The 26,819-nt window shown below is 41.7% G+C and overlaps 1 protein-coding gene across 2 annotated transcripts in view; it reads left to right on the plus strand.

The window, feature by feature from the left end:
- Positions 1-22,796, plus strand: part of NPR3 (natriuretic peptide receptor 3) — an 89,199-nt gene extending 66,403 nt beyond the window's left edge. The window contains exons 4-8 of one of the 2 annotated variants that reach the window (XM_012558087.2): positions 8,087-8,222; positions 16,270-16,364; positions 18,602-18,737; positions 21,092-21,179; positions 22,201-22,755. In XM_012558087.2, the coding sequence (XP_012413541.1) occupies positions 8,087-8,222; positions 16,270-16,364; positions 18,602-18,737; positions 21,092-21,179; positions 22,201-22,312 (567 nt within the window). In that variant the 3' untranslated portion in view covers positions 22,313-22,755. Of the gene's footprint in view, positions 1-8,086; positions 8,223-16,269; positions 16,365-18,601; positions 18,738-21,091; positions 21,180-22,200 lie in introns of both variants that reach the window. The other variant, XM_004385228.1, reaches the window with a different exon arrangement.
- Positions 22,797-26,819: the final 4,023 nt, after the last annotated feature.

Below are 26,819 nucleotides of genomic sequence, written 5' to 3' on the forward strand. Positions count from 1 at the left end.
TCATGAACTGTCTTGCTCTCTTAGCTTGCTCAGAATTTAGCATGGGAATGGATACATTGAGGAATTTAACAAAGACAATGTCTTAGTTAGGGTTCTCCAGAGAAACAGAACTAGTAAAACACACACACACACACACACACACACACACACACACACACACACACGATGAAAGAGAGAGAGAGAAAGAGAGATTCATTTGAAGGAATTGGCTCACATGATTGTTGGAGGCTGGCAGGTCCAAAATCTGTAGTTCAGGTAACAGGCTGGAGATTTCATCAGTCTTATGTCCCAAAGCCCATAGGTCTGGTGACAGGAAGAGTGAAGAGTGAGAGAGTTCTGGCAAGACGTCTGTTTATAGTCTGGAGGAAGAATACACCCTAGGGAATCTCCCTTTTTGCTCTTAAGGCCATCAACTGATTGGATGAGGCCCACCCACATTATAGAGGATAATTGGCTTTACTTAAGGCCAGCTGATTTAATCACATGTAGCTACTTCATAAGGAATTCCTGGGTGGTGCAAAGTTGTGAAAGCCCTTGGTTGCTAACAGAAAAGTTAGAGATTTGAGTCCAACCAGAGATGCCTCAGAAGAAAGACCTGGCAATCTACTTCTGAACAATCAGCCATTGAAAGCCCTAGGGAGCACAATTGTACTCAGACACACATGGGGTTGTCATGAGTTCGAACTGAATTGACTCAAAGGCAATTTTTTTTTTTTAGCTACTTCATAACAGCATCTAGATTAACATTTGGCCAAACAACTGGGCACCATAGCTAGCAAAGTTGACACAAGAAATGAACCATCACATCTGGTTAATGACAGTCAGGAAGAGCTTTCTGGCTGGAAAGGATGCTGACTACTAGTCTAGGTCACTTAGTCTGGGGAATCCCATTTTCTGTGATCAATAACAACAGCCAGATCTATGTCAGTATTTTGAGGTTCAAGTGTTGTTCTGACCAGAGGCAGGTGGATAGACCAGATGACCTCAGGTCCTTTCAGCCAGAAGTCCAGTAGAGAGTGTTCCAAAGGCAACTTAATACTCTGGATTTTTTTTTTTTTTTTAATTTGCACTTCCAATTTTCAGTGTCTGTAATGTGCTAACGGGCTTTCCTCCTATTAAAAAACATGTGTGGATGTGCGAATGTTCTCCTCGGGAAAAGACAGTCTCTAGGGTTTTGCTTATGGCTTGAGGTGCTATGAGGTAAGTGTTATGAAGCCTCCCCCGCAGCGGGTTAGGGTGCCAGTGAACCTTGGTGGGGGCCAGCAGTTATCCTGCTAATTTTGGCAGGAGAGGGAGACACTCAGCCACTTTAAAAGAAAAGAAGGTGAATTTTGTGATCCACTTGCAAAGCAAGATAGGATGAGATTTGATACCTAGGCCTGTGTTCAGAGCCTGTCATGGATTGAATTATGTCCCCCCAAAAATGTGTGTATCAATTTGGCTGACCCATGATTCCTGGTATTGTGTGATTTTCCTATATGTTGTAAATCCTGCCTTTATGATGTTAATGAGTGAGGATGGGTGGCAGTTGTGTTAGTAAGGCAGGACTTAATCTACAAGATTGGATTGTGTCCTGAGGCAATTTCTTGAGATATAAAAGAGAGAAGTGAGCAGAGAGACAGGGGATCTCATACCACCAAGAAATCAGTGCCAAGAGCAGAGTGTGTCCTTTGGACCCAGGGTCCCTGCACAGAGAAGCTTCTAGTCTGGGGGAACATTGATGAGAAGGCCGACAGAGAGAGAAAGCCTTCCCCTGAAGCTGATGACCTGAATTTGGACTTTTAGCCTACTTTACTGTGAAGAAATAAATTTCTCTTTGTTAAAACCATCCACTTGTGGTATTTCTGTTATAGCAGCACTAGATGACTAAGACAGAGCCCGTCTCTTCTCTTGTCTCTTCAAGCCTGTTAGGACAAAAGTAATCCAAGTTCATTCTTCTGGGCTGGATAAGCATTCTTCTCATCCTGGGTTGTGAAGGGACAGCTCAGAGGCACATCAAGAAGGAAGGAAGGGGAAGGGCCAGCAGGAGGTGGTGCTAGAGGTCATGGCCAGTATTTTGGGCAGCCAAGGTCAGCATGGTAACCACACACTGGGATTTTGAGAAGAGTCAGAAGGAGGAGGAGGCAGATCAGTAGACAGATGATGTGGACTGGACGGCTTGTGTTTCACAATTTAAGCAAGGACTGTCCCAAACTTCTCAAGAACGAGGAGCATGGCATGCAGCACTCAGTTACAGAGGACAGGAAGACTGGGAAGAGCCATGGTCTTCTGGTCCTCAGAAAGAGGGGAGTAGACCAGAGCTTTCTTCTCCAGTCCATGATTCTGTGATTCTGTGACTTCCCTCTGTAGCAAGGTGCTTTTTACACAATTATTAAAGAGAAGATAGACCTTTTGATTTTTTTTGTGTTTAATTGTGGCCAAAGAATTAAATCACACAGCTAAAGTATGCTTATTAAAACCCACCAACTCAACAACATACATACTTTCTCAAGCCATCATTACTTCATAGCCTAAGTGAAAATTTCATATTCCTGGGCAAAATTGAATTAGCATAGCCAAATCAGCAGAAAATTATCCTTGACCAGTAGATGGTTTTTCTGCACCATTCTTGTTTGCCTATGAAAATAATGACTGAGACTTAAGCTTAATGGCTAAGAGTAAGAGCCAACATCTGCCAGTTGCTTTTATAGTTCCAGGAACAATTTTAGGTGTTTTACAGATACTAGTATGCTAGTTTTAGTACCTACTCATCTCCTAGGAGGTACTAAACCTCCATTTAACAGGTGAGGAAACTGAGGATTAGAGAAATTAAGTAATGTGTCAGGGCTAGGATTGGACTATGGGCCCAGCCTGCTAACTCAGAGCTCTCCTGGGAGCAAGCACTCTCTCTGCCCTCCACCTCTCCCAAAGGTTTGGAAGAATTGACTAGCTTGGGCTGCACACTTCACACTTGGGTGGAATTGAGGGCATGGTATCGGGCAAGTGAGAGACCTGCCTAGGGCACCAAAGCATGAATAAGGAAACTTAGTTTCTGTTAAATTGAAAATGGGTTAATAAGATACGTTATACTTGTTCATACTTTCTGAATACTGCTACTAGAATTAGAAGTTGAGCGTGAACCTTAGGTTTATAATTTTCCATCTCTAGACGATAACAACAACAAAAGCTAACAGTGAGTGCTGACTCTGTGCCAGGCACTGTTAGAAGTTGTCCTAGTCATCTAGTGCTGCTATAACAGACATACCACAAGTGGATGGCTTTAACAAAGAGAAATTTATTCTCTCACAGTCTAGTAGGCTACAAGTCCAAATTCAGGGTGCCAGCTCCAGGGGAAGGCTTTCTCTGTCGGCTCTGGAGAAAGGTCCTTGTGATGGATCAGTCTTCTTTTGGTCTGGGAGCTACTCCTCACAGGAGCCTCACTTCCAAAGGACTCACTCTGCTCCCAGCATTTCTTTTTTGGTGGTATGAAGTCTCCATCTCTCTCGCTTGCTTCTCTCTTTTATATCTCAAAAGAGATTGGTTTAAGACACTATCTAATCTTGTAGATTTCATCACTATAACAGCCACTAATCTATCTTATTACATCATAGTGATAGGATTTACAACACATAAGGAAGTCATCTCAGATTACAAAATAGTAGACAATTATACAATACTGGGAATCATGACCTAGTCAAGTTGACAGATATTTTTTGGGGGACACAATTCAATCCATGACAGAAATATTTTACACCTATTAACTCATTTAATCCTGACAGCAATCCTATGAGGTTGTTATTATTAACTGCCATTGAGTTGGCTCTGACTCATAGTGGCCTTATGTATAACAAAACTAAATCTTGCCTGGTCCTGTGCCATCTTCATGATCATTGGTATATTTGAGTCCATTGTTGTGACTATTGAGTCAATCCATCTCATTGAGGGTTTCCCTCGTTTTTGCTGACCAACCATGATGTCCTTTTCTAGTGACTGGTCTTTTCTTATGTTGTGTCCAAAGTAAGCAAGTCGAAGTCTCGCCATCCTCCCTTGTAAGGAGCATTCTATTTCTTTTAAGATTGATTTGTTCATTCTTTTGGCAGTTCACTTAGGTAGTGTTATTATCCCCATTTTCCAGGTGAAGACACTGAGGGCCAGAGTGGTGCAGAAACGCAGCTAAGAAGTGGCAGAGCTGGAAAATGAGCCCAGCTCTTTACCCATGATGCTTGTCTTAGTTGTCTAGTGCTACTATAACAGAGATACCACAGTCAGATGGCTTTAACAAACAGAAATTTATTTTCTCACAGTTTAGGAGGCTAGAAGTCCTAATTCAGGGCTCCAGCTCTAGGGGGAAGGCTTTCTTTCTTTTGGCTCTGGGGGAAGGTCCTTGTCTCCTTGCAACATCTGTGGGCCGATGTTCTTTGGAGATCTCCATGTGTCTTGGCATCAATCTTCCCCTGGGCCTAGGAGTTTCTCAGCGCAGGGACCCTGAGTCCCAAGGATGCACTCCGCTCCTGGCTGTTTTTTCTTGGTGGTAGGAGTTCCTTCCCTCTCTCCTTGTTTCCCTCTCCTTTTATCTAGTATAAGATAAAAGGTGAGACTCAAGTAAGGGTGGTGAATTGAGTAAGAGTGGTGACTTGAACCCTTCCGTGCTCATGGGCACCTCTAGGGACCAAGTACTTTTTCTGCCTCTGGAGGTTTATTGGAAGCTGCTGCATCACTAATAGTGCATGCTGCTGCAAGGCAGGGGCCTTTATGACTGAAACCGAAGAAACAAGAGTGTGCCACAAATTACTGTTCTTACAGGGTATTATATGAGTTGTCTAAATTTTTGGAAGGAAGAAAACAGAAATTTTGAGAAATTTTATTTGTTACACATATGCACCAATAGACTCCAGTGGAGACTCTGGGGTATAATTAGTGATCCTTCTTATGTACCACTAAACACTTAGGGTAGGCTTGTGGGAAGGGGCAAGAAAAAAAATTCATGCTACCTACCAAAAACTCAGACACACTCAATGATTCAGCACACTTGCATTAATGAAAACACATGGTATCAACAAAGAATTCAAAGCAGAAAATAATTGGTTCATGAAAGGGTTAAGATACATTTCTCCCTAATCCTGCCTCCTTAACATCACAGTTTAGGATTTACAACCCATCACAAAATGCAGGACAACTACACAATACTGGGAATCATGGCCTAGCCAAGTTGACACATATTTTGGGGGGACACAGTTCAATCCATGACAGTGCTAAACTGCCTCTCAGCATGAGGCTTCAGCAAGTCCAGGAATACCTGCTCTGTGACACAAATAGAACTCACCATCCTTAGGCACAGAAGGAGGCCAAGTAGAAGTGGGTGTTGAGCTGCGCTGTTCATGAATCTTTGCATTTGAACCAGGTGGTACAGAAGGTCAGCTGTGGCTCTCTTCCTACAGGACTTCTCTCTAGGGATGGGGAAAGGGATGCCTGACACGAAAGCCTCACAGTGTCATCTGTGGGATGCCCCATTGTTTTTGCTGCATTGGCATTCCATCATTGACAGTTTTTCCTGAAATAAGAAGGCTTGAAAATTTTGGTACTTTTTATACAAAGTTTGGTTGTAAGTTACTCAAGTATTTCAAGATTGTATTTACTCACTGCATGTTTGGTGAATGTTATAATGAGTTTAAGTGTGCTGTTAGAACTTGCCAAGGGTCGCTTATAACCTAGCTACAAGGCAAACTAAAGTCAAAGTAATTAAATGCCTGAGCAAATAATCCAGGAAGTTGGACTATATGAAGAAGAACAGGGTATCAGGATTGGAAGAAGACTCATTAACAACCTGCGTCATGCAGATGACACAACCTTACTTGCTGAAAGCAAAGAGGACTTGAGCACTTACTGATGAAGATCAAAGACTACAGCCTTCAGTATGGATTACACCTCAACATAAAACAAAAATCCTCACAACTGGACCAAGAAGCAACAACATGATAAACAGAGAAAAGATTGAAGTTATCAAGGATTTCATTTTACTTGGATCCACAATCAACACCCATGGAAGCAGCAGTCAAGAAATCCAACAATGTATTGCATTGGGCAAATCTGCTGCAGAAGACCTTTTTAAAGTGTTGAAAAGCGAAGATGTCACCTTGAAGACTAAGGTGCATCTGACCTAAGCCATGGTGTTTTCAGTCACCTCATATGCATGTGAAAGCTGGACGATGAATAAGGAAGGCCGAAGAAGAATTGATGCCTCTGAATTGTGGTGTTTGCAAAGAATATTGAATATACCATGGACTGCCAAAAGAACGAACAACTCTGTCACGGAAGAAGTACAGCCAGAATGCTCCTTAGAAGCAAGGATGGTAACATTATGTCTCACGTACTTTGGATATGTTATCAGGAGGGACCAGTCCCTGGAGAAGGTCATCATGCTTGGTAAAGTAGAGGGTCAGCAAAAAAGAGGAAGACCCTCAATGAGATGGATTGACACAGTGGCTGTAACAATGGGCTCAAGCATAACAACGATTGTGAGGACTGCACAGGACTGGGCAGTGTTTTGTTCTGTTGTACATAGGGTCACTATGAGTTGGAACTGACTCGACGGCACCTAACAACAACAACAAATGCCTCCAGAGAGAGTCCACATTCCTCAGTACGGCCTCCAGGTTCCCCATGATCTTGCTCTCCTTCCCTCTCCAGCCATATCTCATGGTGTACCCCTGCCCCTTCCTGACCCTCCCTGCTCCCAGCGTAGCCAAGCTGTTTGCAGGTCTCATGCTGCCAGGCTACGTTGGGACCCTGCTTTTGCCCTTACTACTCCACCCACAGTACTTCCCTCAGCCTCCCACCGTGAGAAACACCTCTTAATTCTTTCAAAACTCATTCAACTTTTGCCACCGCACTTGAGCCTCTCCTGACTGCTCTTCCCCAACCCATAACACTGACCACTTTTTTTGGTATTCTTCCAGTATCTTGAACAAACCTCAAATTCAGTACTAGTGACACTTGAGAATCCACAATAAAGTAATAATAGTATTGGCTTACATCAGTTGAAAACTTGATATGTGACAGGCACTGTAATACTAAACACCTAATGCTGTTTATGCCATATAATTCTTGCAACTACCTCTTAAAGTAGGTACTAGTCTTATTGTCAATATACAGATGAAGAAAACAAGGCTCAAAGAGACTAAATGAGGTCCCCAAGTACCAGCCAACCATGTATGCTGTATGGTAGCCCCATGTGTGCCAGAGTAGCACTGTGCTCCATAGGGTTTTCAATGGCTGTTTTCTGAAAGTAGATTGCCAGGCCTTTCTTCCAGGGTGCCTCTGGATGGACTCAAACCTTCAACCTTTTGGTTAGCACCTGAGTGCATTAACCGTTTGCACCACCAAGGGTCTCCTCACCAAGTACACAGTGCCAGAATTTACCTTCATGAGACTAAGTTTTTTGAGGGTGAGAGCCATCTTACTTGAGTCAAAAGTCAGCTGGGGTATACCAACAGTCCATGCCAGTTGCCCATTCCTGTTCTTGGAGCTTGGCAGGGATGTGGGGATGGGGAGTGGTTAGATGCATTAGAACTACTTAACTACACACTGGATAGGGAAACTGAGATGTTGCTGCTAATAGAAGAAGGATCCTCTCCTCTCTGTATCCTTAGCACAAGCACCTCAAGGTACCTAGTAAGCATTCAATAAACATTTGAATATGAGTTTTAATGGGTTCCTTCTGTTCTTTTAGTCCGGTCCCTCATTCAGAGCATGGCGAGATCATGGAGGCTGTGGAAGGTGGAAAAGGCCTCAAGGGGCAGGTTGGGTTGAGGTAGAGGACAGGGCGGGAGAAGGAGGGAATCGAGCTGAGGGAACTATGGGCAAAAGCTGATGCACCTGTAATACTTAACTTAGTTAACAACTAACATTTTCTTGACTTCTGTAATATCTTATCTGCTCTCCAAATTCCCCAACTGGAAAAGGATTTTCCTCACTAAGCCAGTGCCTTCAAAACCGTAGTATGATTTGTGAGAACCGCCCTTTGGCCCACATTGCTTACAGACCCTGAGTCTGATTGCTTTCATTATTCCTGGTGTTTAGACTCACTCCACTGGGATTTCCTTTACAGGTTAACATGTTTGTTGAAGGATTCCATGATGCCATCCTCCTCTACGCCCTGGCTTTACATGAAGTGCTTAGAGCTGGTTACAGCAAGAAGGATGGGGGGAAAATAATCCAGCAGACGTGGAACAGAACCTTTGAAGGTGAGAATTCCCTCTCTAAGGCAATGGCACTTTGCTGACAATCGAGTTGCTTCTTTCTCTGTTCTGATTTTTTCTGTTACCACTGTGGGACCTTGCTGACATCTTGCTTTTCTCAGGTGTAAAGTCAGGATAATAATTCAAGATCAACCCACCTCACAGTCTTGTTGTGAAAATTAAATGAGATAATGCACATGAACGTGCTTTGAAAAAGTCCTACTAAAATAGAAAATACCTTGTTCTCCTTCTGATTATTAACAACTGCATGCTTCTTGAAATCAAATTTATGACAAGTCTAATTCACAAAAGAATAATCAGTTTGTGAAGAGTTCTGTGATAAGCTTTAAAACAAGTAGTAATCCCAGATTTAACTTGCTTTCTGACTGTGTTGATCTTTGTCAAACTCAGGAAACATCAGTTGTCATGGATAAACCTCGGTGATTAGAGACCTCTGCTCTCTTTATTTTATTTTTAAACTAGTGTGTGCTAGTTGTTTTCTCAAATACAAAAAGGTATAAGCACAACGACAACAACAACAAATAGCCCATAATCTCATCACTCAGGCAACCTGTTGACATTTAAAAATTGCCCAAGAACGAGACTATGCTTGGCTAGAAAATTTAAACAGTACAAAAATGTACAAAATGTAAAGTGAAGACTTTCCTTCCCACTCTAGCCCCTTCTCAACATAATCGTTATTAACAGTTTCCTATGATTCTGTCTAAAAGTATTTTCTACCTTTTGCTAGCACATGTGCATTTGTATATCTTATCGAAGAAAATTTACACAAAAGGGGTCATACCATGAATGTCATTCTTCATCCTAGGTTTTCTACTTGATATTCAAGTAAAATAATTTTCATATCAGCACTTATAGATCCAACGTATTTTGGCTCTACAATCATTTCTTTAACCAGCCTCCTACTGATGGACACTTTAGTTGTTTATAGTTTTCGCTCTTCAGCAAAATGCTGCCATGAGTATCTTGCACACCTTGATGAATTTTTGTGAGTACATCCAACAGGGAAGACTCCTAGTTATGGGATTTCTGGGATTCCTAGTATGTTGGTGCTTTTTAAAGTGCATTGGATATTGCCAAATATCTTCCAGAAAGGTCCACTAACTTATATTCCTGCCAACAGCGTAGAACGGTTCTGGGTTCCTCTTAACCTCACCAACACTCAAAGAAAGCTAACATAAGATTCAATATAGGAATGATCTCGTGGCTGGAGCCTGCAGATGTCAACTTTATATTTATTCATTCATTCTATAAATATTCATGGAGCACCTGTTATGTGCTGGGCATTGTTAAAGGTGTTGGGGACTCCCCAGTGAACTAAAGACATTCCTGCTGTAAACTGAGCTTACATACTAGTGGGGGGAACTGACAATAAACAAATAAACACACCACTTGAGGGATTATTAGTGATATGAAGAAAATTAAAGCAGGGTAGGAAGCCCTGGCTTCACAGTGGTGAAGCACGTGGCCGCTAACCGAAAGATCAGCCGTTCAAACTCGCCAGCAGCTCCAAGGGAGAAAGATGTAGCAGTCTGCTTCTGTGAAGATTACAGCCTCGGAAACTCTATGGGGTAGTTCTACTCTGTCCTGTAGGTTTACTATGAGTCAGAATCGACTGGATGGCAATGGATTTGGTTTTTTTGGTTTAAGGAGATAAAGGAGGGCAGTGGCGGTTCCGTGCAGAATTCTTGCCTTCCATGCAGGAGACCTGGGTTTAGTTTCCAGCCAGTATACTTCATGTACAGCCACTGCCTGTCTGTCGGTGGAGACATGTGTGCTGCTATGATACTGAGCGGGTTTCAGCAGAGCTTCTGAAGTAAGACAGACTAAGAAGAAAGGCCTGGTGACCTACTTCCAAAAATCAGCCAATGAATAATTTGTGGATCACAATGGTCTGAATGTATGAATTTGTATGAATTTGCCATCAGTCAGCAGCTAACAATGCAACAGTGCCTTAGTTATCTAGTGCTGCTATAACAGAAATGCCACAAGTGGATGGCTTTAACAAATTTATTTTCTCACACTTTTGGAGGCTAGAAGCCCAAATTCAGGGTGCTAGCTGCAGAGGAAGTCTTTCTCTCTCTGTTGACTCTGGAGGAAGGTCCTTGTCTCTTTGAGCTTCTGCTCCTGGACAGTCTTCATGTGGCTTGGTATCTCTCTTCCCCATCTCTCCCACTTGCTTGTTTGATCTCTTTTATATCTCAAAAGAGATTGACTCAAGACACACTCTACATTAATCCTGCCTCATTAACATAATAAAGACAACCGATTCCCAAACGGGATTATAACCACAGGCATAGGGGTTACAATTTACAACACAAATTTTGGGGGGATACAATTCAATCCATAACAAACAGGGAGATAGAAAGTCACAGGAAGGATTGGGTGGGATTGCTGTTATAGATAGGGTGGTCGGGGAAGATTTCCCTGATAAATGGCAGTTGAGCAGAGACCTGAGGGAAGTGAGGGGCAAGTACTGTAGATACTTAGGGGAGAGCATTCCAGAGGTACAGCAAATGCAGAGACCCTGAGTGTATTTGCTGGGAGAGTGCTGAGCATTCCTGGAAGAGCAAGGAAGGCTGTGTAGCTGAGCAGAGTGTGTGGGGGCAGTGTGATACAAAACGTTGGAAAGGTAGATCTTGTGGGCCTTGGAAGCCTTGGTGAGGACTTTGGATTTTCCTAAGTGAGATGGTGTCATGGATTGAATTATGTCCCCCCAAAAATGTATGTGTCAATTTGGCTGGGCCATGATTCCTGGTATTGTGTGATTTTCCTATATGTTGTAAATCCTGCCTCTCATGATGTTAATGAAGGAGGATGGGCAGCAGTTGTGTTAGTGAGGCAGGACTCAATCTACAAGATTGGATTGTGTTTTGCGGCAATCTCTTGAGATATAAAAGAGAAAAGTGAGCAGAGAGACAGGGGGACCTCATACCACCAAGAAAGCAGTGCCGGGAGCAGAGCGTGTCCATTGGACCCGGGGTTCCTGTGCGGAGAAGCTCCTAGTCCAGGGGAAGATTGACGAAAAGGACCTTCCTCCAGAGCCGACAGAGAAGGAAAGACTTCCCTGGAGCTGACATCCTGAATTTGGACTTCTAGCCTACTAGACTGTGAGAGAATAAACTTTCTCTTTGTTAAAGCCATCCACTTGTGGTATTTCTGTTATAGCAGCACTAAATGACTAAGACAGATGGAGTCACTAGAGGGTTTTGTCTTAAAAAGAGGTCCTTATGGCTGCTTTGTGATGGACATCAGAACAACTGACAGAGTACAAATCATTGGACCAGGGGTCAAGAAACCTGCATCCTAGCCACTGACTAGTAACTTCTATTCTTTTGGCTTTTCTTTCTTCACCTGAGCAATAAGAATGTTGGGCAAGTTGATGACTGACAAGAGCCCTTCTGATTCTGCATTGTACTGGCACTTCCTTTGCACCCTTTAATGCATTTTGGGATATGTCTATATTTATTTGTAATCCAACTAATGCAATTTTTCAATGACTGGAATAAGTGTTGCAGGTCTAAAATTAGGACTATTTTTTTTTCTCCAATTGTGACTCCTATCTACTCATAGCCCCAGTCTGTCCCCACTTATTAGAAAGGGTAGGACAGTAGGCAGGGGTCCAAGCTCTAGCTAGCATTGTCTGGGCAGGAGCTATGGTGACAATTGGTTGATTTCATTTCTTCCTGGTGGTTTTAGTGGGTGCCATGTCTTACTCAAAATCAGAGTGACATCTCTTTTAATTTAGATAGATTGTGGGCCATGGATAATTAACCTCCCAGGGTTACCTTGCTTTACCTCTGACTGGTTCGGCTGAGGAGCTGGGATCAAAGAGAATAATTCAGGGGGCATTTTAGGACAGTGTCAAATTTCCCAGAAATAGTAGGCAATACTTTGAGAAACTGGCGTGTGTGGACACAACCTTGGTCGGCCACATCCCATTCTTAGCTGTTACTCACTACCTGGTGTGATCATTTGTTCTTGGTTTTCTGACAGAACAAGAAGAGCCAGAGTTGGGGGTAATGGAGGGCACCACCAAGGGAGGTTGTTAAGAGAAGGGCAGGCGTCTGCAGTGGCTGGAAGGCAGGGCATGGGCTAAATTTTCCCCAAGGCCATCTTGACACATCCATGTTAGGGCCAGGTCTACATAAGCAATCTGAAATGAGTCCTGAAACAATCAACTGTATAGTCCAGTCTGCAATTAAAATTTCATTTGTCCAAATGTACCAGTAATTGAAGCCAAGGTCAGTTTGGGGTTTGAATTGTTTGGAGAGCCAAATTTATTTGCTAAACACTGTCCCATCAGAGGCTGGGCCCAAAGGAACTCTAAGGTATCTGTATAAAGAGAAATTCTAACCTTCCCAAAATTAAAAACAAGTAGTCTGTAAGTGACCACTAAGTTGTCAGGGGAAAAATACTCTGGATGCTATTTGACAAATTTGGATTTTATTGCCTTGAAACCTTTGACCAGCTCTCAAGGGTTTCAATAAACGGTCTGGGAAGAAGCTAAATTTCCTCTCTGTGTGAGAGGTCAGAGTGACAAGGTGAAAAAGACTGTGGCTCAAACCTTGAGCTCCTCTACAGGCCCATATAAATTAAATGAGCGTGGAAAGCCTCATTACTTACTAAGTAATAAGGATAATTTATACAGGAAAATTCTGCTTTCGCCTGATGATCTCACCTTATGTACAGTACTCACAGGTGAAGTCTCACTTTGCTAATCAGCACCCTAAGGGTTCTCACCCCACTTCTTGGCAGAATTGTAATAGCTTAAAGGTGTAATGAGGTCTTGGATTACGAGAGCTACATCGTTTTATAAAATAGTCTGCAAAACACCTCTGAACAGAATGGCGAACAGAATGACAAATGGTTGTTTGGAGATAAAATACATTGAAAAAAAAAAAGATATTTATCACCTTAAAGTTTGTAGGGTGTCAAGGGCACATACATTTGAGATGTGTGTATCTTTTGTGACCAGTCTATATTAAGACACAAAAAAATCAAGACAAATAGTAGCTCCATTTGGTTTCTGGCAAAGTAGACTAAAATCTGAAAAAAATCAGTGGGCCCTCAAACTACAGCCCAAAGGACAGTAAACCCACATACCTGCCCTCTCTAAGCCACACTAGAGGATGGAACTTTCCCTTGCGATCCTCTTTGCCAGACATGCATTTTACTAGAGGAGCCAGTACTTCCTGAGAGAACCAAATCAATAGAAACACTAATTAAGAGCTACACTGAGCTCTACCACAGTTTAAAATGATAGAAAACAAATAGCTATAGAGTGTGGCTGATGGCACATTCTATTATTTAGTGCATGAAAATTATGATATAAACATATTTAATATCGGCTAATGATGCATATTTACTTTTATTGATTAAGTGTTCTAAATCGCCATTGCTAGCCATTATGGATTGAATTGTGTCCCCCCAAAATGTGTGTCAAATCGACTAGGCTATGATTCCCAGTATTGTGTGGTTGTTTTGTCCATTTTGCGATCTGATGTGATTATCCTATGTGTTGTAAATCCTAACCTCTATGATGTTAATGAGGCAGGATTAGAGGCAGTTATGTTACCGAGGCAGGACTCAATCTACAGGATTAGGTAGGATTATATCTTCTGAGATATAAAAGAGAAAATCGAGCAGAGAGGAGAGGGACCTCCTTCCACCAAGAATGAAGAGCTGCGAGTGGAGCATGTCCTTTTTGAACCCAGGGTCCTTGTGCTGATAAGCTACTAGACCAGGGTAAGATTGATGACAAGGATCTTCTCCCAGAGCTGAGAGATATAGAAAGCCTTCCCCTGGGGGAACATTGATGAGAAGGCCGACAGAGAGAGAAAGACTTCCTCTGAAGCTGACACCCTGAATTTGGACTTCTAGCCCCCTAGACTGTGATAGAATAAATTTCTATTTGTTAAAGCCATCCACTTGTGGTATTTCTGTTATAGCAGCACTAGATAACTAAGATACTAGCCCAAGAAAGTTCAAGTCCTTCGTGTGGACACTCAGGGCCTTCTACGCTCCCGTCATCCTGCCCCGGCCTTACATCTCAGTGTTCCCTCCCATACATGTGGGCTAATCTCCCCCAGAAACTTCACATTCCCTCTGACTCCTTCCAGCCTCTGTGCCTTCCTAAATGCTGACTGTTGTTGGTAGTTGCTGTTGCGTTGGATCCAACTCATGCTGACAGAATGAAGTGTTGCCCATTCCTGCACCATCTTCATGATGGTTGATATGTTTGAGCCCACTGTTAAGCTATTGTGTCAATCCATCTTACTGAGGGTTTCCCTAGTTTTTGTTGACCTTCTACTTTACCAAGCATCATGTTCCTTTCCTAGAGATTGAACTTTCCTGATGACATGTCCAAAGTAGGTGATTCGAAGTCTTGCCATCCTTGCTTCTAAGGAACATTCTGGTTTTATTTCTTCTAGGACTGATTTGTTCATTCTTTTGGAAGTTCATGGTATATTCAATATTCTTTGCCAGCACCTAGAATACTCCCAGTCTCTGATTGCTACTTGTCCAAATCATAGATTTCCTCCAAAGTCCCTATAAGATATTTACTCTTTTATTGAGTCCACCCTGATTCACCAACAAAATGATACAGCTCCTCCTCTGAGTGGTGTGGGCATGGTCAGGTGTCCAGGATCAGATTTTAAGCATAACAATAGTAATAACAATAGAAGAAAACAACTAACATCTCTGAAACATGCATTGAAAGTGCTTTACATGTTTTAGCTCATTTAATCTTCTCAGCATTATCTTGTTGTTGTGTGCCGTCAAGTTGAGTAGAACTGCCCCATAGGGTTTTCAAGGAGTGGCTGGTGTATTTGAACTGCTGACCTTTTGGTTAGCAGCTTGACCTCTTAACCACTTCACCACCAGGGCTTCAATATCATCTTAGTAAAACCAAAAACCAGACCAGTTACCATCGAGTTGATTCTGACTCACGGTGACCCATGTGTTTCAGAGCAGAACTGCATTCCATAGGGTTTTCAGTGATTGTGATTTTTTGGGAGTAGATCTAACATTCTGGTAAAAAACCAAACCTGTTGCCAACAAGTTGATTCCGACTCATAACGACACTATAGGACAGAGTAGAACTGCCCCCATGGGGTTTCCAAGGAGGGGCTGATGGGTTGGAACTGCTGACCTTTTTTGGTTAGCAGCCGAGCACTTAACCACTCTGCCACCAGGGCTCCAACATCTTGGTAGGGAGGTCCTAGTATGCCTATTTTACAGTTGTGGAGACTGAGGCTCAGAGGGTCATGTACCTTGCCCCAGGTCACAGAGCCATAAATGTGAAAGCTGGGATTCTAGTGTGAGCAGTGGGATTCTGATATGAACATGCTAAATCTCCAGTCCAGGCTACCCTTCTCTTAAATAGAGAATGTGTCTGATTCTTATTTGCCTCAGCTGTGGCACCAAATTCAACACCTGGAAATGACCCAGGAATCACCTGTGTAAAAAATAAATGAAGAAAACAATAGGGATGAAGAGAAATAGCTCTGCTTCAGCTGTTGGCAACCATGACCCATGAAACTAAACCCTCCTGTTTCTTGTGCATTAAAGGAGCCTATACTTAAGAACATTTCCTGAGTCCTGAGCCCTGCAATGTTTTTTTTCTTTCATTGTTTTGTCCAGTGATAATGTGAACCCATGACAAGTCTATGAAAGCACCTCCACTTCCCATTCTTTATGTTTTTTTTTTTTAAAATGCAAAACTCTGGGATAACTAGGTTGTTTTCAGAATTTGCCTTAATTTTTTTAAAAAAACCATATTCCCCAAAGAAGGTCACTTATTTCTTTTTCTTTTCTTTTTTAAATGGAGAAATGCTAAGAATTTAGGAATGCAGACACAGATGAAATTACAGTGTCTTCCAAATGCCAACAAAAATGCTCAGTCTGATGAGATTTCCTGTGGCATTAGTTTGTTTAAAAAATCCTGTCAATTCATTTTCTTGTTTTTGTTGGCAGAGAGAGGTATTTTAGGTAACTAATTTCTAGTTCTTTCTGTATCATCCCCTAGGTATTGCTGGGCAGGTGTCCATAGATGCCAATGGAGACCGGTATGGGGACTTCTCTGTGATTGCCATGACCGATACAGAGGCAGGCACCCAGGAGGTAAGCACCCCAGACTTCTGCACCAGTTGCCCCTCCTGCTTGCTGAGATCCTAAGGAATGAATGTATTTGTCCTGGCCTCAAAGTAGCTGTCCCCTCCCCCATTCCTCCCAAAAACCAAAAATAAAAACTCATTGCCATTGAGTCAATTCTGACTCATTGTGACCCTATAGGACAGAGTAGAACTGCCCCATGGGGTTTCCAAGGAGCAGCTGATGGATTGGAACTGCTGACCTTTTTGTTAGCAGCTGAGCTCTTAACCACACACCACCAGGGCTCCAACTGTCCCAAAGCAGCCTGCAAATAAAAATAAGTTGAAAACACTAGAGGTTCCACATAGAGAGAGTTCACTTTAGGGTGAGAGTACCAGGGAAAACTTCAGGAAATAGTGCCACGTTTATCTTAAATGGGGAAATCTCACCTTTCAAGTGGCCAAGAATCATACTCCACTCCTTAGAGGCAAGAGAGGCTCATCGGGATGAAAGACGTGAAGTGAAATTTTACTTCCCTTTTTAAACTGAATTTTGTGTGTGTGGTGGGGGGTGGGGTGGGGTACAAACTAGATATGTGTTAATATTTCAAAAGATGACATAGTTTCAGGAGAGCGTCATGAAGAGAAAAGAGTGCCTTGGACACAAAGATGAGTCTGCATCTATTACTGGTGTGCGAGCTCTCTGCCTCAGTTTCCTCAGCTGTAACATGGAAATCATACTATCTTCCTTGCTAACCTCATGTGATTATTGTGAGCACCAGTTAAAATCAGACGTAGCAAAGTACTTTATAAACTTCATATTATATATTTTATACACGTGCAAACACACACACACACACACACACACATATATCTGGAGGTCTGGTGGCACAACGGTTAATTCTTAGCTGCTAACCGAAAGGTCAGCAGTTTGAACCCACCAGCCACTCTGAGGCAGAAAGACCTGGCGATCTGCTCCCATGAAGATTACAGTCTAGGAAACCCTATGGGGCAGTTCTCCTGTCTCACGTGGGGTCGCTATGAGTTGGAATTGACTCGATGGCAGACAACAAACACACACACACACACACACATATATATATATAAAGTCACAGGTTTACTTTTGGTTTTATATATGTATGTAACAAATATGCAGTGTTTCAACTAAAACAGCGCCACTTCCTGTGTGAGTGCTTCCTTGATCACTCTTTCATTGCTCCCCTAGTACATTATCTGACCTGACCTGTGGCGCTTGTGGTTTTCCTAGTGAACACATATGCCGGGCCTAATGGAGTCCACAGACTCTGTGGAGGGGCTGTGCCAGGAGGACCTGGCGCTCATGGCACTCACTCTCTTTACTGAGTGGCCTTTTCCCTTTGTGTGGTCTGGGTCAAGGAGAGGACTCGAGTGAATGTGTGTCAAGCACTTGGTGAGTGCTCAGGACATACTAGCTACTGTTATGTTTTGGTGATTATCTCGAATTCTTTTTACTCTGCCATAAAATAGCCTGTGAGAGCCTAGGAGGCCTCCTTCAGGAGAGACAGGTAAGGAGGTGTCGCAGGCTACTCTCACAAATCCTGAGAACTTGGGTGGGAAGATACTTCTAGATCAGACCCCAGGGAGCTGATTAAAAAACTAACCAGTTGCTGCAGAGTTGACTGTGGCTCATGGTGACCCATGTGTGCCCTGTGGCAGACGGTGTGGCAGTGCAATATCCAATGCAAGTGAAAGTCATGAATTTCGGGATTATTGTTTTTGTAAGGAAAATCCTCCCTTTCTGCTCGGTAGTAGCAACTGAAGTAGACCCAGGGAAAATAGTGGCAGGATTCAGCCTTCATTAGGAGCATGCCCCAGGTAGCTCTGCTTTGGCTACTTCCCACATCTTTCTATTTCTATTTACCCACTTTGCCTGCCATGGGGAGCTGTGGTTCTCACTAAATAATGCCACCTCAACAGCACCATTGGCAAGTCCAAATCTTGACTTATGAAGTCTTCAGAAACACACCATTGTGTTAGCGTGTACAGTAGGGAAGTCCCCTCTGCAACATCTCCTCAGCTCCGCTTTGTGTTCTTCTGCCCGTGAGAGGTGAGTGATGATGGGTGGGTGTCTGGTGTCCTCAGCATGCAGAGGTAGGACTTTTAGGTTAGGCCGTGGAGTTTTGGGGAGTAACAGTGCAAGGCTAGGAGCTTCCTCCTATGGAAACAGATAACTTTGGCTTTTTAGTTTGTGTGTGTGTGTGTATAATTATTTTTTTAAACTTTATGTAGGTTATTGGTGATTATTTTGGGAAAGAAGGTCGTTTTGAAATGCGGCCGAATGTCAAATATCCTTGGGGACCTTTAAAGCTGAGAATAGATGAAACCAGAATTGTCGAGCACACAAACACCTCTCCTTGCAAATCATGTAAGTTTAGAGGCTTAATTTGCTATGTATTTCATCATCTATAGCATTGGTATAATGCAAGTTTAAAAGGTAAGTGTTCTCCAGGAGCTCATGTTCTGAAAGTTTGGATTTCCTTTTCCAGTGGGTAGTAAAACACGTGGAAAAAAATTCACAAAGAGGCATCATCTTTATCAGAGGCTTACAGATCTTTCTTCTCTTCTACCTTTCTCTTTCAAAATGGTAGAAGGCTTCTCTCTATTTTTACATTACGAATCTTTTAGTATTTGAGGTTTCCACTTTAGGGGAAAATCAAATCAACTATCTGTTGTGAGAGAGCACATATTCATCTCCCATAGCAAGTATCATTCTGAATTTCAAAGTTTGTAGTCCTCTTCATATCCCTCAAAACCAAATGTATCATGTCCCTTGTTGTTGTTAGGTGCCATCGAGTTGTTTCTGACTCGTAGCAACCCTCTGTACAACAGAACGAAACACTGCTCAGTCCTGTCCTCACAATCGTTGCTATGTTTCAGCCCATTGTTGCAGCCACTGTGTCAAGTCATCTCGTTGAATGTCTTCCTATTTTTTGCTGACCCTCTACTTTACCAAGCATGATGTCCTTCTCCAGGGACTGGTCCCTCCTGATGACAGTCCCCCTGATGATGTCCCTTAAACACCTGAAAATCTACAAATTGGCAAATAAATGTAAAGCCTATTACTTATGAGCAGCCTACATAATATGTATTTATGAGCAGCTTCTACATAAATATAGAAGAAAGTGAATGTTCTTATAAGGAACTTACAAACAGGAAAAGTGTTAGAAATCATGCTTTAGAGAGACCTTTCTATCAGCTGGTGAGGGAGAACAAAGTGAATAACCATCTTTCAAGCCAATCAGTCATTTTAGATCAAGATATGAATACTAATAATGTTTTGGGAATCTTTTTCAAACCGTGGGGTATTTGTGTCTATGTGATAATCATGGGAGGGAATAATGTGGAAGTGTGTTAAGAACACAGTTTCTGGAATTACTGGGCCTAGATTTGAATCCCAACCTTATTACCAGATGGTTTTCTGACCGTACAAGAGTTCCTTAACCTCTTTAAGACTCATTTTTCCTATATGTAAGATGAGAAAAAAGTACCCAACTCTTAGGACTGTTTTGATGGTTAAGTGAGAGAATGCACTGAAGGCTGTATACTAAACTCTTTACATACAAGCTAGCTATTTCTCATTTTTATATAGGAACTGGGACACTGCAGAACTTGATTGTTTCAAATTGTTATTCACATTTTCACAAAGCTAGTAGGACATTTTGACATGAAACTCTGGCTTTGGTGAGAGAACATCTAAAAATAGAACCCAGTGAATTTTTTACCAAATCTTCTAGCACTGTGAAGTATCACAGCCCATCTGTGAAAATAAGTGCTGGGTTAATCCCATGGCCCATCTGGTTGTATTCTGTGAGGATAAACTCAAAACAGTTAAACATAGAATTACCATGTGATCCAGCAATTCCACTTCTCAGTATATACCCCAAATAATCGAAAGTAGGAACACAAACAGATATTTGTACACCAATGTCCATTACAGCATTATTTTCAATAGCCAAAAGATGGAAACAGTTCAAGTGTCCATCAACAGGTGAATGAATAAACAAAATGTAGTATATGCACACAATGGAAGATTGCTCAGCCATAAAGAGAAATGAAGTCCTGATACATGCTACAACATGGATGAACCTTGAAAACATCTGAATAAAATAAGTCAGTCACAGAAGAACAAATATTGGATGATCCCAATTATATGAAATATCTAGAATAGGCAAATGTATACAGACCTGTTTATTAGTAGTTACCAGGGGCAGAGGGAGGGAGGGGGAAAGGAGAACTCACTGCTTAGGAGTCACTGAATTTCTGTTAAAAATGAAGGAAAAAAATGGAAACAGATAATGGTGATGGTTGCTCAACATGATAAACACAATGTTGCTGAATTGTCCATGGGAAGAATGTTGAAATGGCAAATGTTTTGTTACATGTATATTTACCACAACTTTAAAAAAAAGAGCATGGATGATATTTCTGGAAATTTCTATTTCCAGTTTTCCTCAAATCCTTCTTGAATTTGCTTATATTCCTATTGTGCTCATTCCTTTGTAACAGTATGTTTGTTTAATACTTTGTCAGATGCTTCCTAAGTTTTGTACTTGGCAAAAATGAAAGTGCAGGAGCCCCAAGAAAAATTTCCTTAAAAAGAAAGGGAAATTTACCTCAAGTGGGAAATTGAGAAAACCCCTTCCAATGAGTGAAACTTGAGGCATTCATTTCTAACTGTTTCTCAAAATGAACTCTGATTATCTACATTTCTTTTTCAAGCAGGTGGCCTAGAAGAATCTGCTGTGACAGGCATCGTTGTGGGGGCCTTATTAGGAGCTGGGTTGCTAATGGCCTTCTACTTTTTCAGGTTAGTACTGCTTATAAAGTTTGAAATGGACCCTCTTTAATGCCTTTGTCATTTGCATTTCAACAGTCCTCCTTGTGACTTGTCCATGTCTCCTACCTAAGGAGCATGGTGATTAAAAAACCTGAGCCGTTCTTCTGGGGTGACCCCAGGCTTGGTGGTCAGTGGGTTAGTGTAGAGGGTAGCAGGATCAGAGGTTTCTATTGCATCCCCTGTGGGACAGAGAGTTGCTACTATCCTTTGAGCCCAGAAATCCTGATCCAAATTCCTATCACCCACCAAGTACATAAGTGGAGGGGGAATCTGGACAAAGGTGGAAATCAACTTCCCGGCACTCAGGCTTCGTGCAATTCCAGATAAGTACCTTGACTCACCTTCCAAGGCGGAAGAGGTAGCTCTGAGTACATGCTCTCAAGCCGGTCTGTGCTTAGTATTTAGAAAACCCAAATGCTTAATTGCCACTGTGGTTAAGCCCCAAAGCTTGCAAAATTGTAATATCTCCATGTGCTCAAGATCCTGATTGTTCCACACCATGAGGGCGGTCCATTCCTTTGCAGTCTTTGGTGGTTGAGTTTATGGCTTATTCATAAGTCATTAGACCAAGATTTCTTTATTTCTGCATGAAAATGTCACTCTGGGTGTATGTGACTCTTTGTGGGAACAATTGTATTCCTGTTCCTTTGGTCACAGTACACTTAATCTGATCTTTATCTAGGGCATATCCTGGGAATTAGGGAGAGCTTCTGTGGCAGAATAGACAAGACTTAACCCACAAGGCGCCCAGGGAAGAAGGGGGAGACTTGTTCTATGCTATTTTGGAAAGAATGCCAATTCTTCTCCTTGAATAAGGGCATAACGCCTTGGGGCACACTACTTTAATCTCTGACCACGGTTTCATATTCTGTCACTTCTCATTTATCAGCTCAAACCCAGATGTCCCTTGAGGGCACTCTTTGTAAGAGAAAGCATAGCATGTTGTAGCCAAGTGAGGTTTTATTATTACATTCAGTTTCTCTTTACCCAGGAAAAAATACAGAATAACCATTGAGAGACGAAACCAGCAAGAAGAAAGTAACGTTGGAAAACATCGGGAGTTACGGGAAGATTCCATCAGGTCCCATTTTTCAGTGGCTTAAAGGAAGCCTTTTTTCTTTTTTTTCTGCTAGAGATTCTTTAAGGAGATAGATGGGATGAAAGACATCAATGGAACAGAAGGGGCACTCTTGAAGAACTCATTATTTTATGCAGTTAGTCATTTTGTTTTAAAGTTTCTTTAGAAACTCAGGAACAATTAATAATCACCATATGCCTCATGGCCTTTCATCTCATGACAAACAAATATAAGGATATAATGTCACTCTGTTAGATGTTCATACTGTTTCAAGGGTAGACAATTAGGTTTATGGTTTTAAAATATGAGGTCTCCATATATTTTGATGGCTTTTGGGGGCATTTCATACAAGGATATAAAATGTGGTTTTCCTAAATGAAATGATTGATAGCTAGAATAAAATTGTTTTACAAGTAGAGTATTCTTGGAAAGAATTTAACACCCAGGAAAAGAAAAATGTAATGAGAAATTGCAAGGTTGGAAATGCAGCTTTCCTCTTTCTAGAGTTGTGGACAGATTTGAGGTGGAGGGCTGCTCTAGCCAATGTGTACTTTCAGGTTCAGACTTTATATCTCAAAAGAGAATTGATTTTCTCCCTGTCTCCTCCAGTGGCTTATCAAGGCTACGCTGGAAAGTTGTAAATATTAGCGAGACAAGAGGATTTATATAGAAAAAAAAAAGCAAGTCTAAAGTGTTTCCTTTTTTAATGTAAAAAAAGGCTCTATGTCACACTAACATTTTATTTTTGAGTATTTTAATCTTATATTTTGCTATTAGAAAATGTGTCTATTTTTTCATTTTGAAGATTAAATTTCACTTATATTTTAAAAGCATGGGTAATGTGTACAACAAACCAACAATGAAGAAAGATGCTTCTCTTCTTCTATTTCCCTCTTCTCCTTGGCCACGGCCCAACACTAAGTGCTGCTTTAATGACAGAGATCTGGAAATGTCTTCAGATTACAAACTCTCAAGGAATTAGAGTTCTAGTCATCAGCTTACCTGATTTAAATGCAAGTTATTTTAGGGATAGACATACTGTGCCAATTCTAGCAAAATGATGATATTCATGATTAGGGGTAAAAAGTGATTAGAATTAAGCACGCTTTATAAACGGAGGCCTCCCTGTTTCTTCAAGGACAACTTTAGAACATGAGAGTAGGCACAGAGATGATACATTTAAAAAATGCATGCATGACATTTTACCAAAATCCACAGTGATGCTTTTGGTTAAAAGAGGGAATATCAATATCTTACTATATTCTCTTTTAGCCAACTCCACAGAACTCTATAGTCATCCACTAATAATTTGTGTAACACTGGGTTGGGTATGGATATGAGGAGTTTGGATTACGTTGACTAAGTGCTTACTGAAGGAATATCTGCTTTGCACCCAGTACTCTGCACATGGGTTTGAACTCAGGTTGCCTCTTTCACGTATAATTTGTGGGGGAAACTAGACAGTGAGAGAAGCATGAGGAGTTGCCAGATTAGTGTACCATCTTGTAATAGGTCACTAGGGTCTTTCCTTCATAGTAGTTTGAGCATCTAGTAGATTTAAAAATTATCTTAATATCTATAAAAGTCCCACAATAGGGAGAACAATGGCCTAGTTTGAGCGATTCCTTGTAGTGATGGAGTCCATGGCTCCCCAAGGTCCCGGGGAAGTCAGTGTGAGTGTGAGCCGCTAGCCTGGGATTCGGCCGTGCCTGCTTCTCTGGAGGAATCTGCCTCTGCTACCACAACTTCAGCCCACACGAATGGATTATTTCTGCATGAGGCACGTTTTCCCTCTATTTTTTAAAAAATGGAATACTGGCCACTGGAGGGCATGATAAAAGAATTAACCAAAAGAAAAAAGGAAAAGCAAACCTGTTGCCATCGTGTCGATTCTGACTCATTGTGACCTTACAGGACAGAGTAGAACTGCCCCATAGGGTTTCCAAGGAGCGGCTGGTGGATTCGAACTGCCGACTTTTTGGTGAGCAGGCGTAACTCTTAACCCCTGTGCCACCAGGGCTCCAAAAAGAATTAAAAGAATTAACTATGATCAACCGGAGTTTGTAGTTTTCCATGCTGGATGCAAATGAAAAAGTGCTGAATTTGAAAAAGGAAAAGAAGAGAAAGAAACTCCAGAAATTCCAGAATAATGCAGAAAGAGAGACTGGGAAGTAAAATCCAGGAAGGCAAAGCATTTGACAGCTTGGGACTCTCCAAAGTGAGAACAGAATGGAAAGAGTACGTCCATCTTTACCGAAATTGTAGAGCTTCTTTCTTTCTCATTTTTATTTTTCAGAGATGCTTTCCATCTATTTTAGAGATATTCATTTTCTATTATATAATGTTTGTAAAAAACAAATTAAATTTTGAGCCCATGTGCCTACTACCGGAGGGAGGTGGTGTGTGTGAGAAACACTCTACCTGGTTGCAGTTTTGGATATAAACATTTGTAACCTTTATAGAATTTATAGGGGCCCATTAAGCCTAACATGTAAAAAAGGAGTATCTTTTATTTCTACTTCAGATAGAGGGATAGTCCTAAAATTAATATTATATGCCTAGATAAAATCTTAAAATGAGTGCAAACTTAGTTTTTCAAAAATGGCAGAACAAGTCCTGAGGTTTCTGGTATGTGGATGCCATCTTCTTCGAATCTTAATGCGATTCCAGTGTTTTTAACATTGATCTCTTTTTTACATTTCTGTTGCCTTGAAATCTTCATATGAGTTACCAAAACTCCAGTAACTTTTGAAAACTCTATTAAGTTGAGAAACCTATAAGTGCAAGGGTTTTTTCCAATGTTACTCTGGGTTAAAACTGCTTGAGACTGTAATTTGGGATTTAAGTTCCTAACTTGCTAAGCAACATCTTTGACAGCTAGTCATGCATACCTTGCCAGTATCCACATATTATACAGTAAGATGAACAGGGCTTTAGTTCTTAAATCCATTCTATAAATTTTTACTGTACTTGCTGAGTGTCTAGATTTCACAGGGGTGCTTTATCCGTATTTTCCCATCTGGCCAAACATAAGCTGACATTGATACAGGTCAAAATGAGTATATACTTTTTGGTGTTGGAAATGAAGTTTGGTTTTATGGTCATCGTTGTTACCTTCTTGGTTTTTTTTTTTTTTGGACTCAGAAATAAAAGCTTTCCTAGATGATCACTTCTATTTGGAAGGAACTTTCTTTGCAGAGTCCGTATTTCCCCCCAGACTAACCACAGGTTCCACAAGGTTCCAGAGCCCCTGGGAGAATTCCATTTCCCTGAAAAGCTCTCAGCTTGTCATGTCCTGAGCCACAGACACAGTGACATAGCCCTTAAAACAATTCTTTACATTTCAGGAGCTACCTTTAATGGGGGACGGGAGAAGCTTATGGAGGAGGTTTTCTTTTCTCCTTTCTCTTAAATTCAAAGACTTTTGCTTTAGAATGTCAGGTCACTGCTCCATGTTAACAGACTTCTAGGATCATTAATTTACTCATGGCACATGTGCTCTCTTTGCCCTTAACTTATCACCGTCTTTCTGGTAGTGGCTGACTTTTGAGCGTGGTTAAGATACTCCGTCAGCAGTGAACTTTGTATAGACTTCATACAGACAGTAACGAAAATTCAGAAAGTAGGCTCCAGTAGCATCATGGCCTTCGTGTCAATGAGTATACATTGGCTACCTGAAAATGTCTCTTTAGGAGACCAAATAGAATATTAAGCCACTGGTATCAAGGGAACATTTATAAAGTGGAAGGAACGCTACCTATGTTTCTTGGAACACAAAGAACTAAGATCCTGAGTGAATGCAGTCATACAATCCAATGCTAACCAAAGTTAGGCCCCTGATCTATGTGTCACGGGTTTTGTTTAGTTACACCCTGTGGTTCAGTGCTTCATGAGGAAGGTGGTAATGAGGTGAATTTCTTGTTCAGTGGAAACAACTGACTGTCTAGAAGTATGGAATCTGTTTCAGGGGCAGTGTGGAAGCAGAGAGAAAGAGATGCTGTTCACAAGGACCCGTTTCTTTTTTCACTTGGTCTTTAGAACTAAGGAATAACCAGTAATTTAGTCCCTCTTCCACAGCTCTTTTATATGCCAGACTCAACAAGAAGCTTGGGACATGCCCAGTAAGAAGAATCAGGAGTATGATCCTCCAAAAGAAATGGCAAAGGGGCCACTGCCTTTGCCACCTTCCCTACCCCACCCACCTGTGTCGTGTCTTCAAAGATGTGTTAGCATCTTGCCCACGCAGGTAGAAACCTGTGAGTAGGACCTCCGTACTTCCTCAGAGGCAAAAAAGGCACACAGGTGCCACCTGTTAGAGTGTAGGTGGCTTTTGATCAGAACCCCTACGGGAACTTGACCACACATGTTCTTGGGGCCAATTTGAGCCGGTGATGCGCCTCTGCTCCAACCAGCCTGGCTTTGGTTTTCAGCATGTTCACAAAGGCCACTTGCGGGTGGACTCCGCAGCCAGAGGTAGGATTTAAAATGATTTCCAAAAGGTGATGGTTTGGAGTTTGTTCAAATTGCTCATT

This window comes from Trichechus manatus, unplaced genomic scaffold, assembly GCF_000243295.1.
Source record: "Trichechus manatus latirostris isolate Lorelei unplaced genomic scaffold, TriManLat1.0 scaffold00135, whole genome shotgun sequence".
Taxonomy (NCBI): domain Eukaryota; kingdom Metazoa; phylum Chordata; class Mammalia; order Sirenia; family Trichechidae; genus Trichechus; species Trichechus manatus.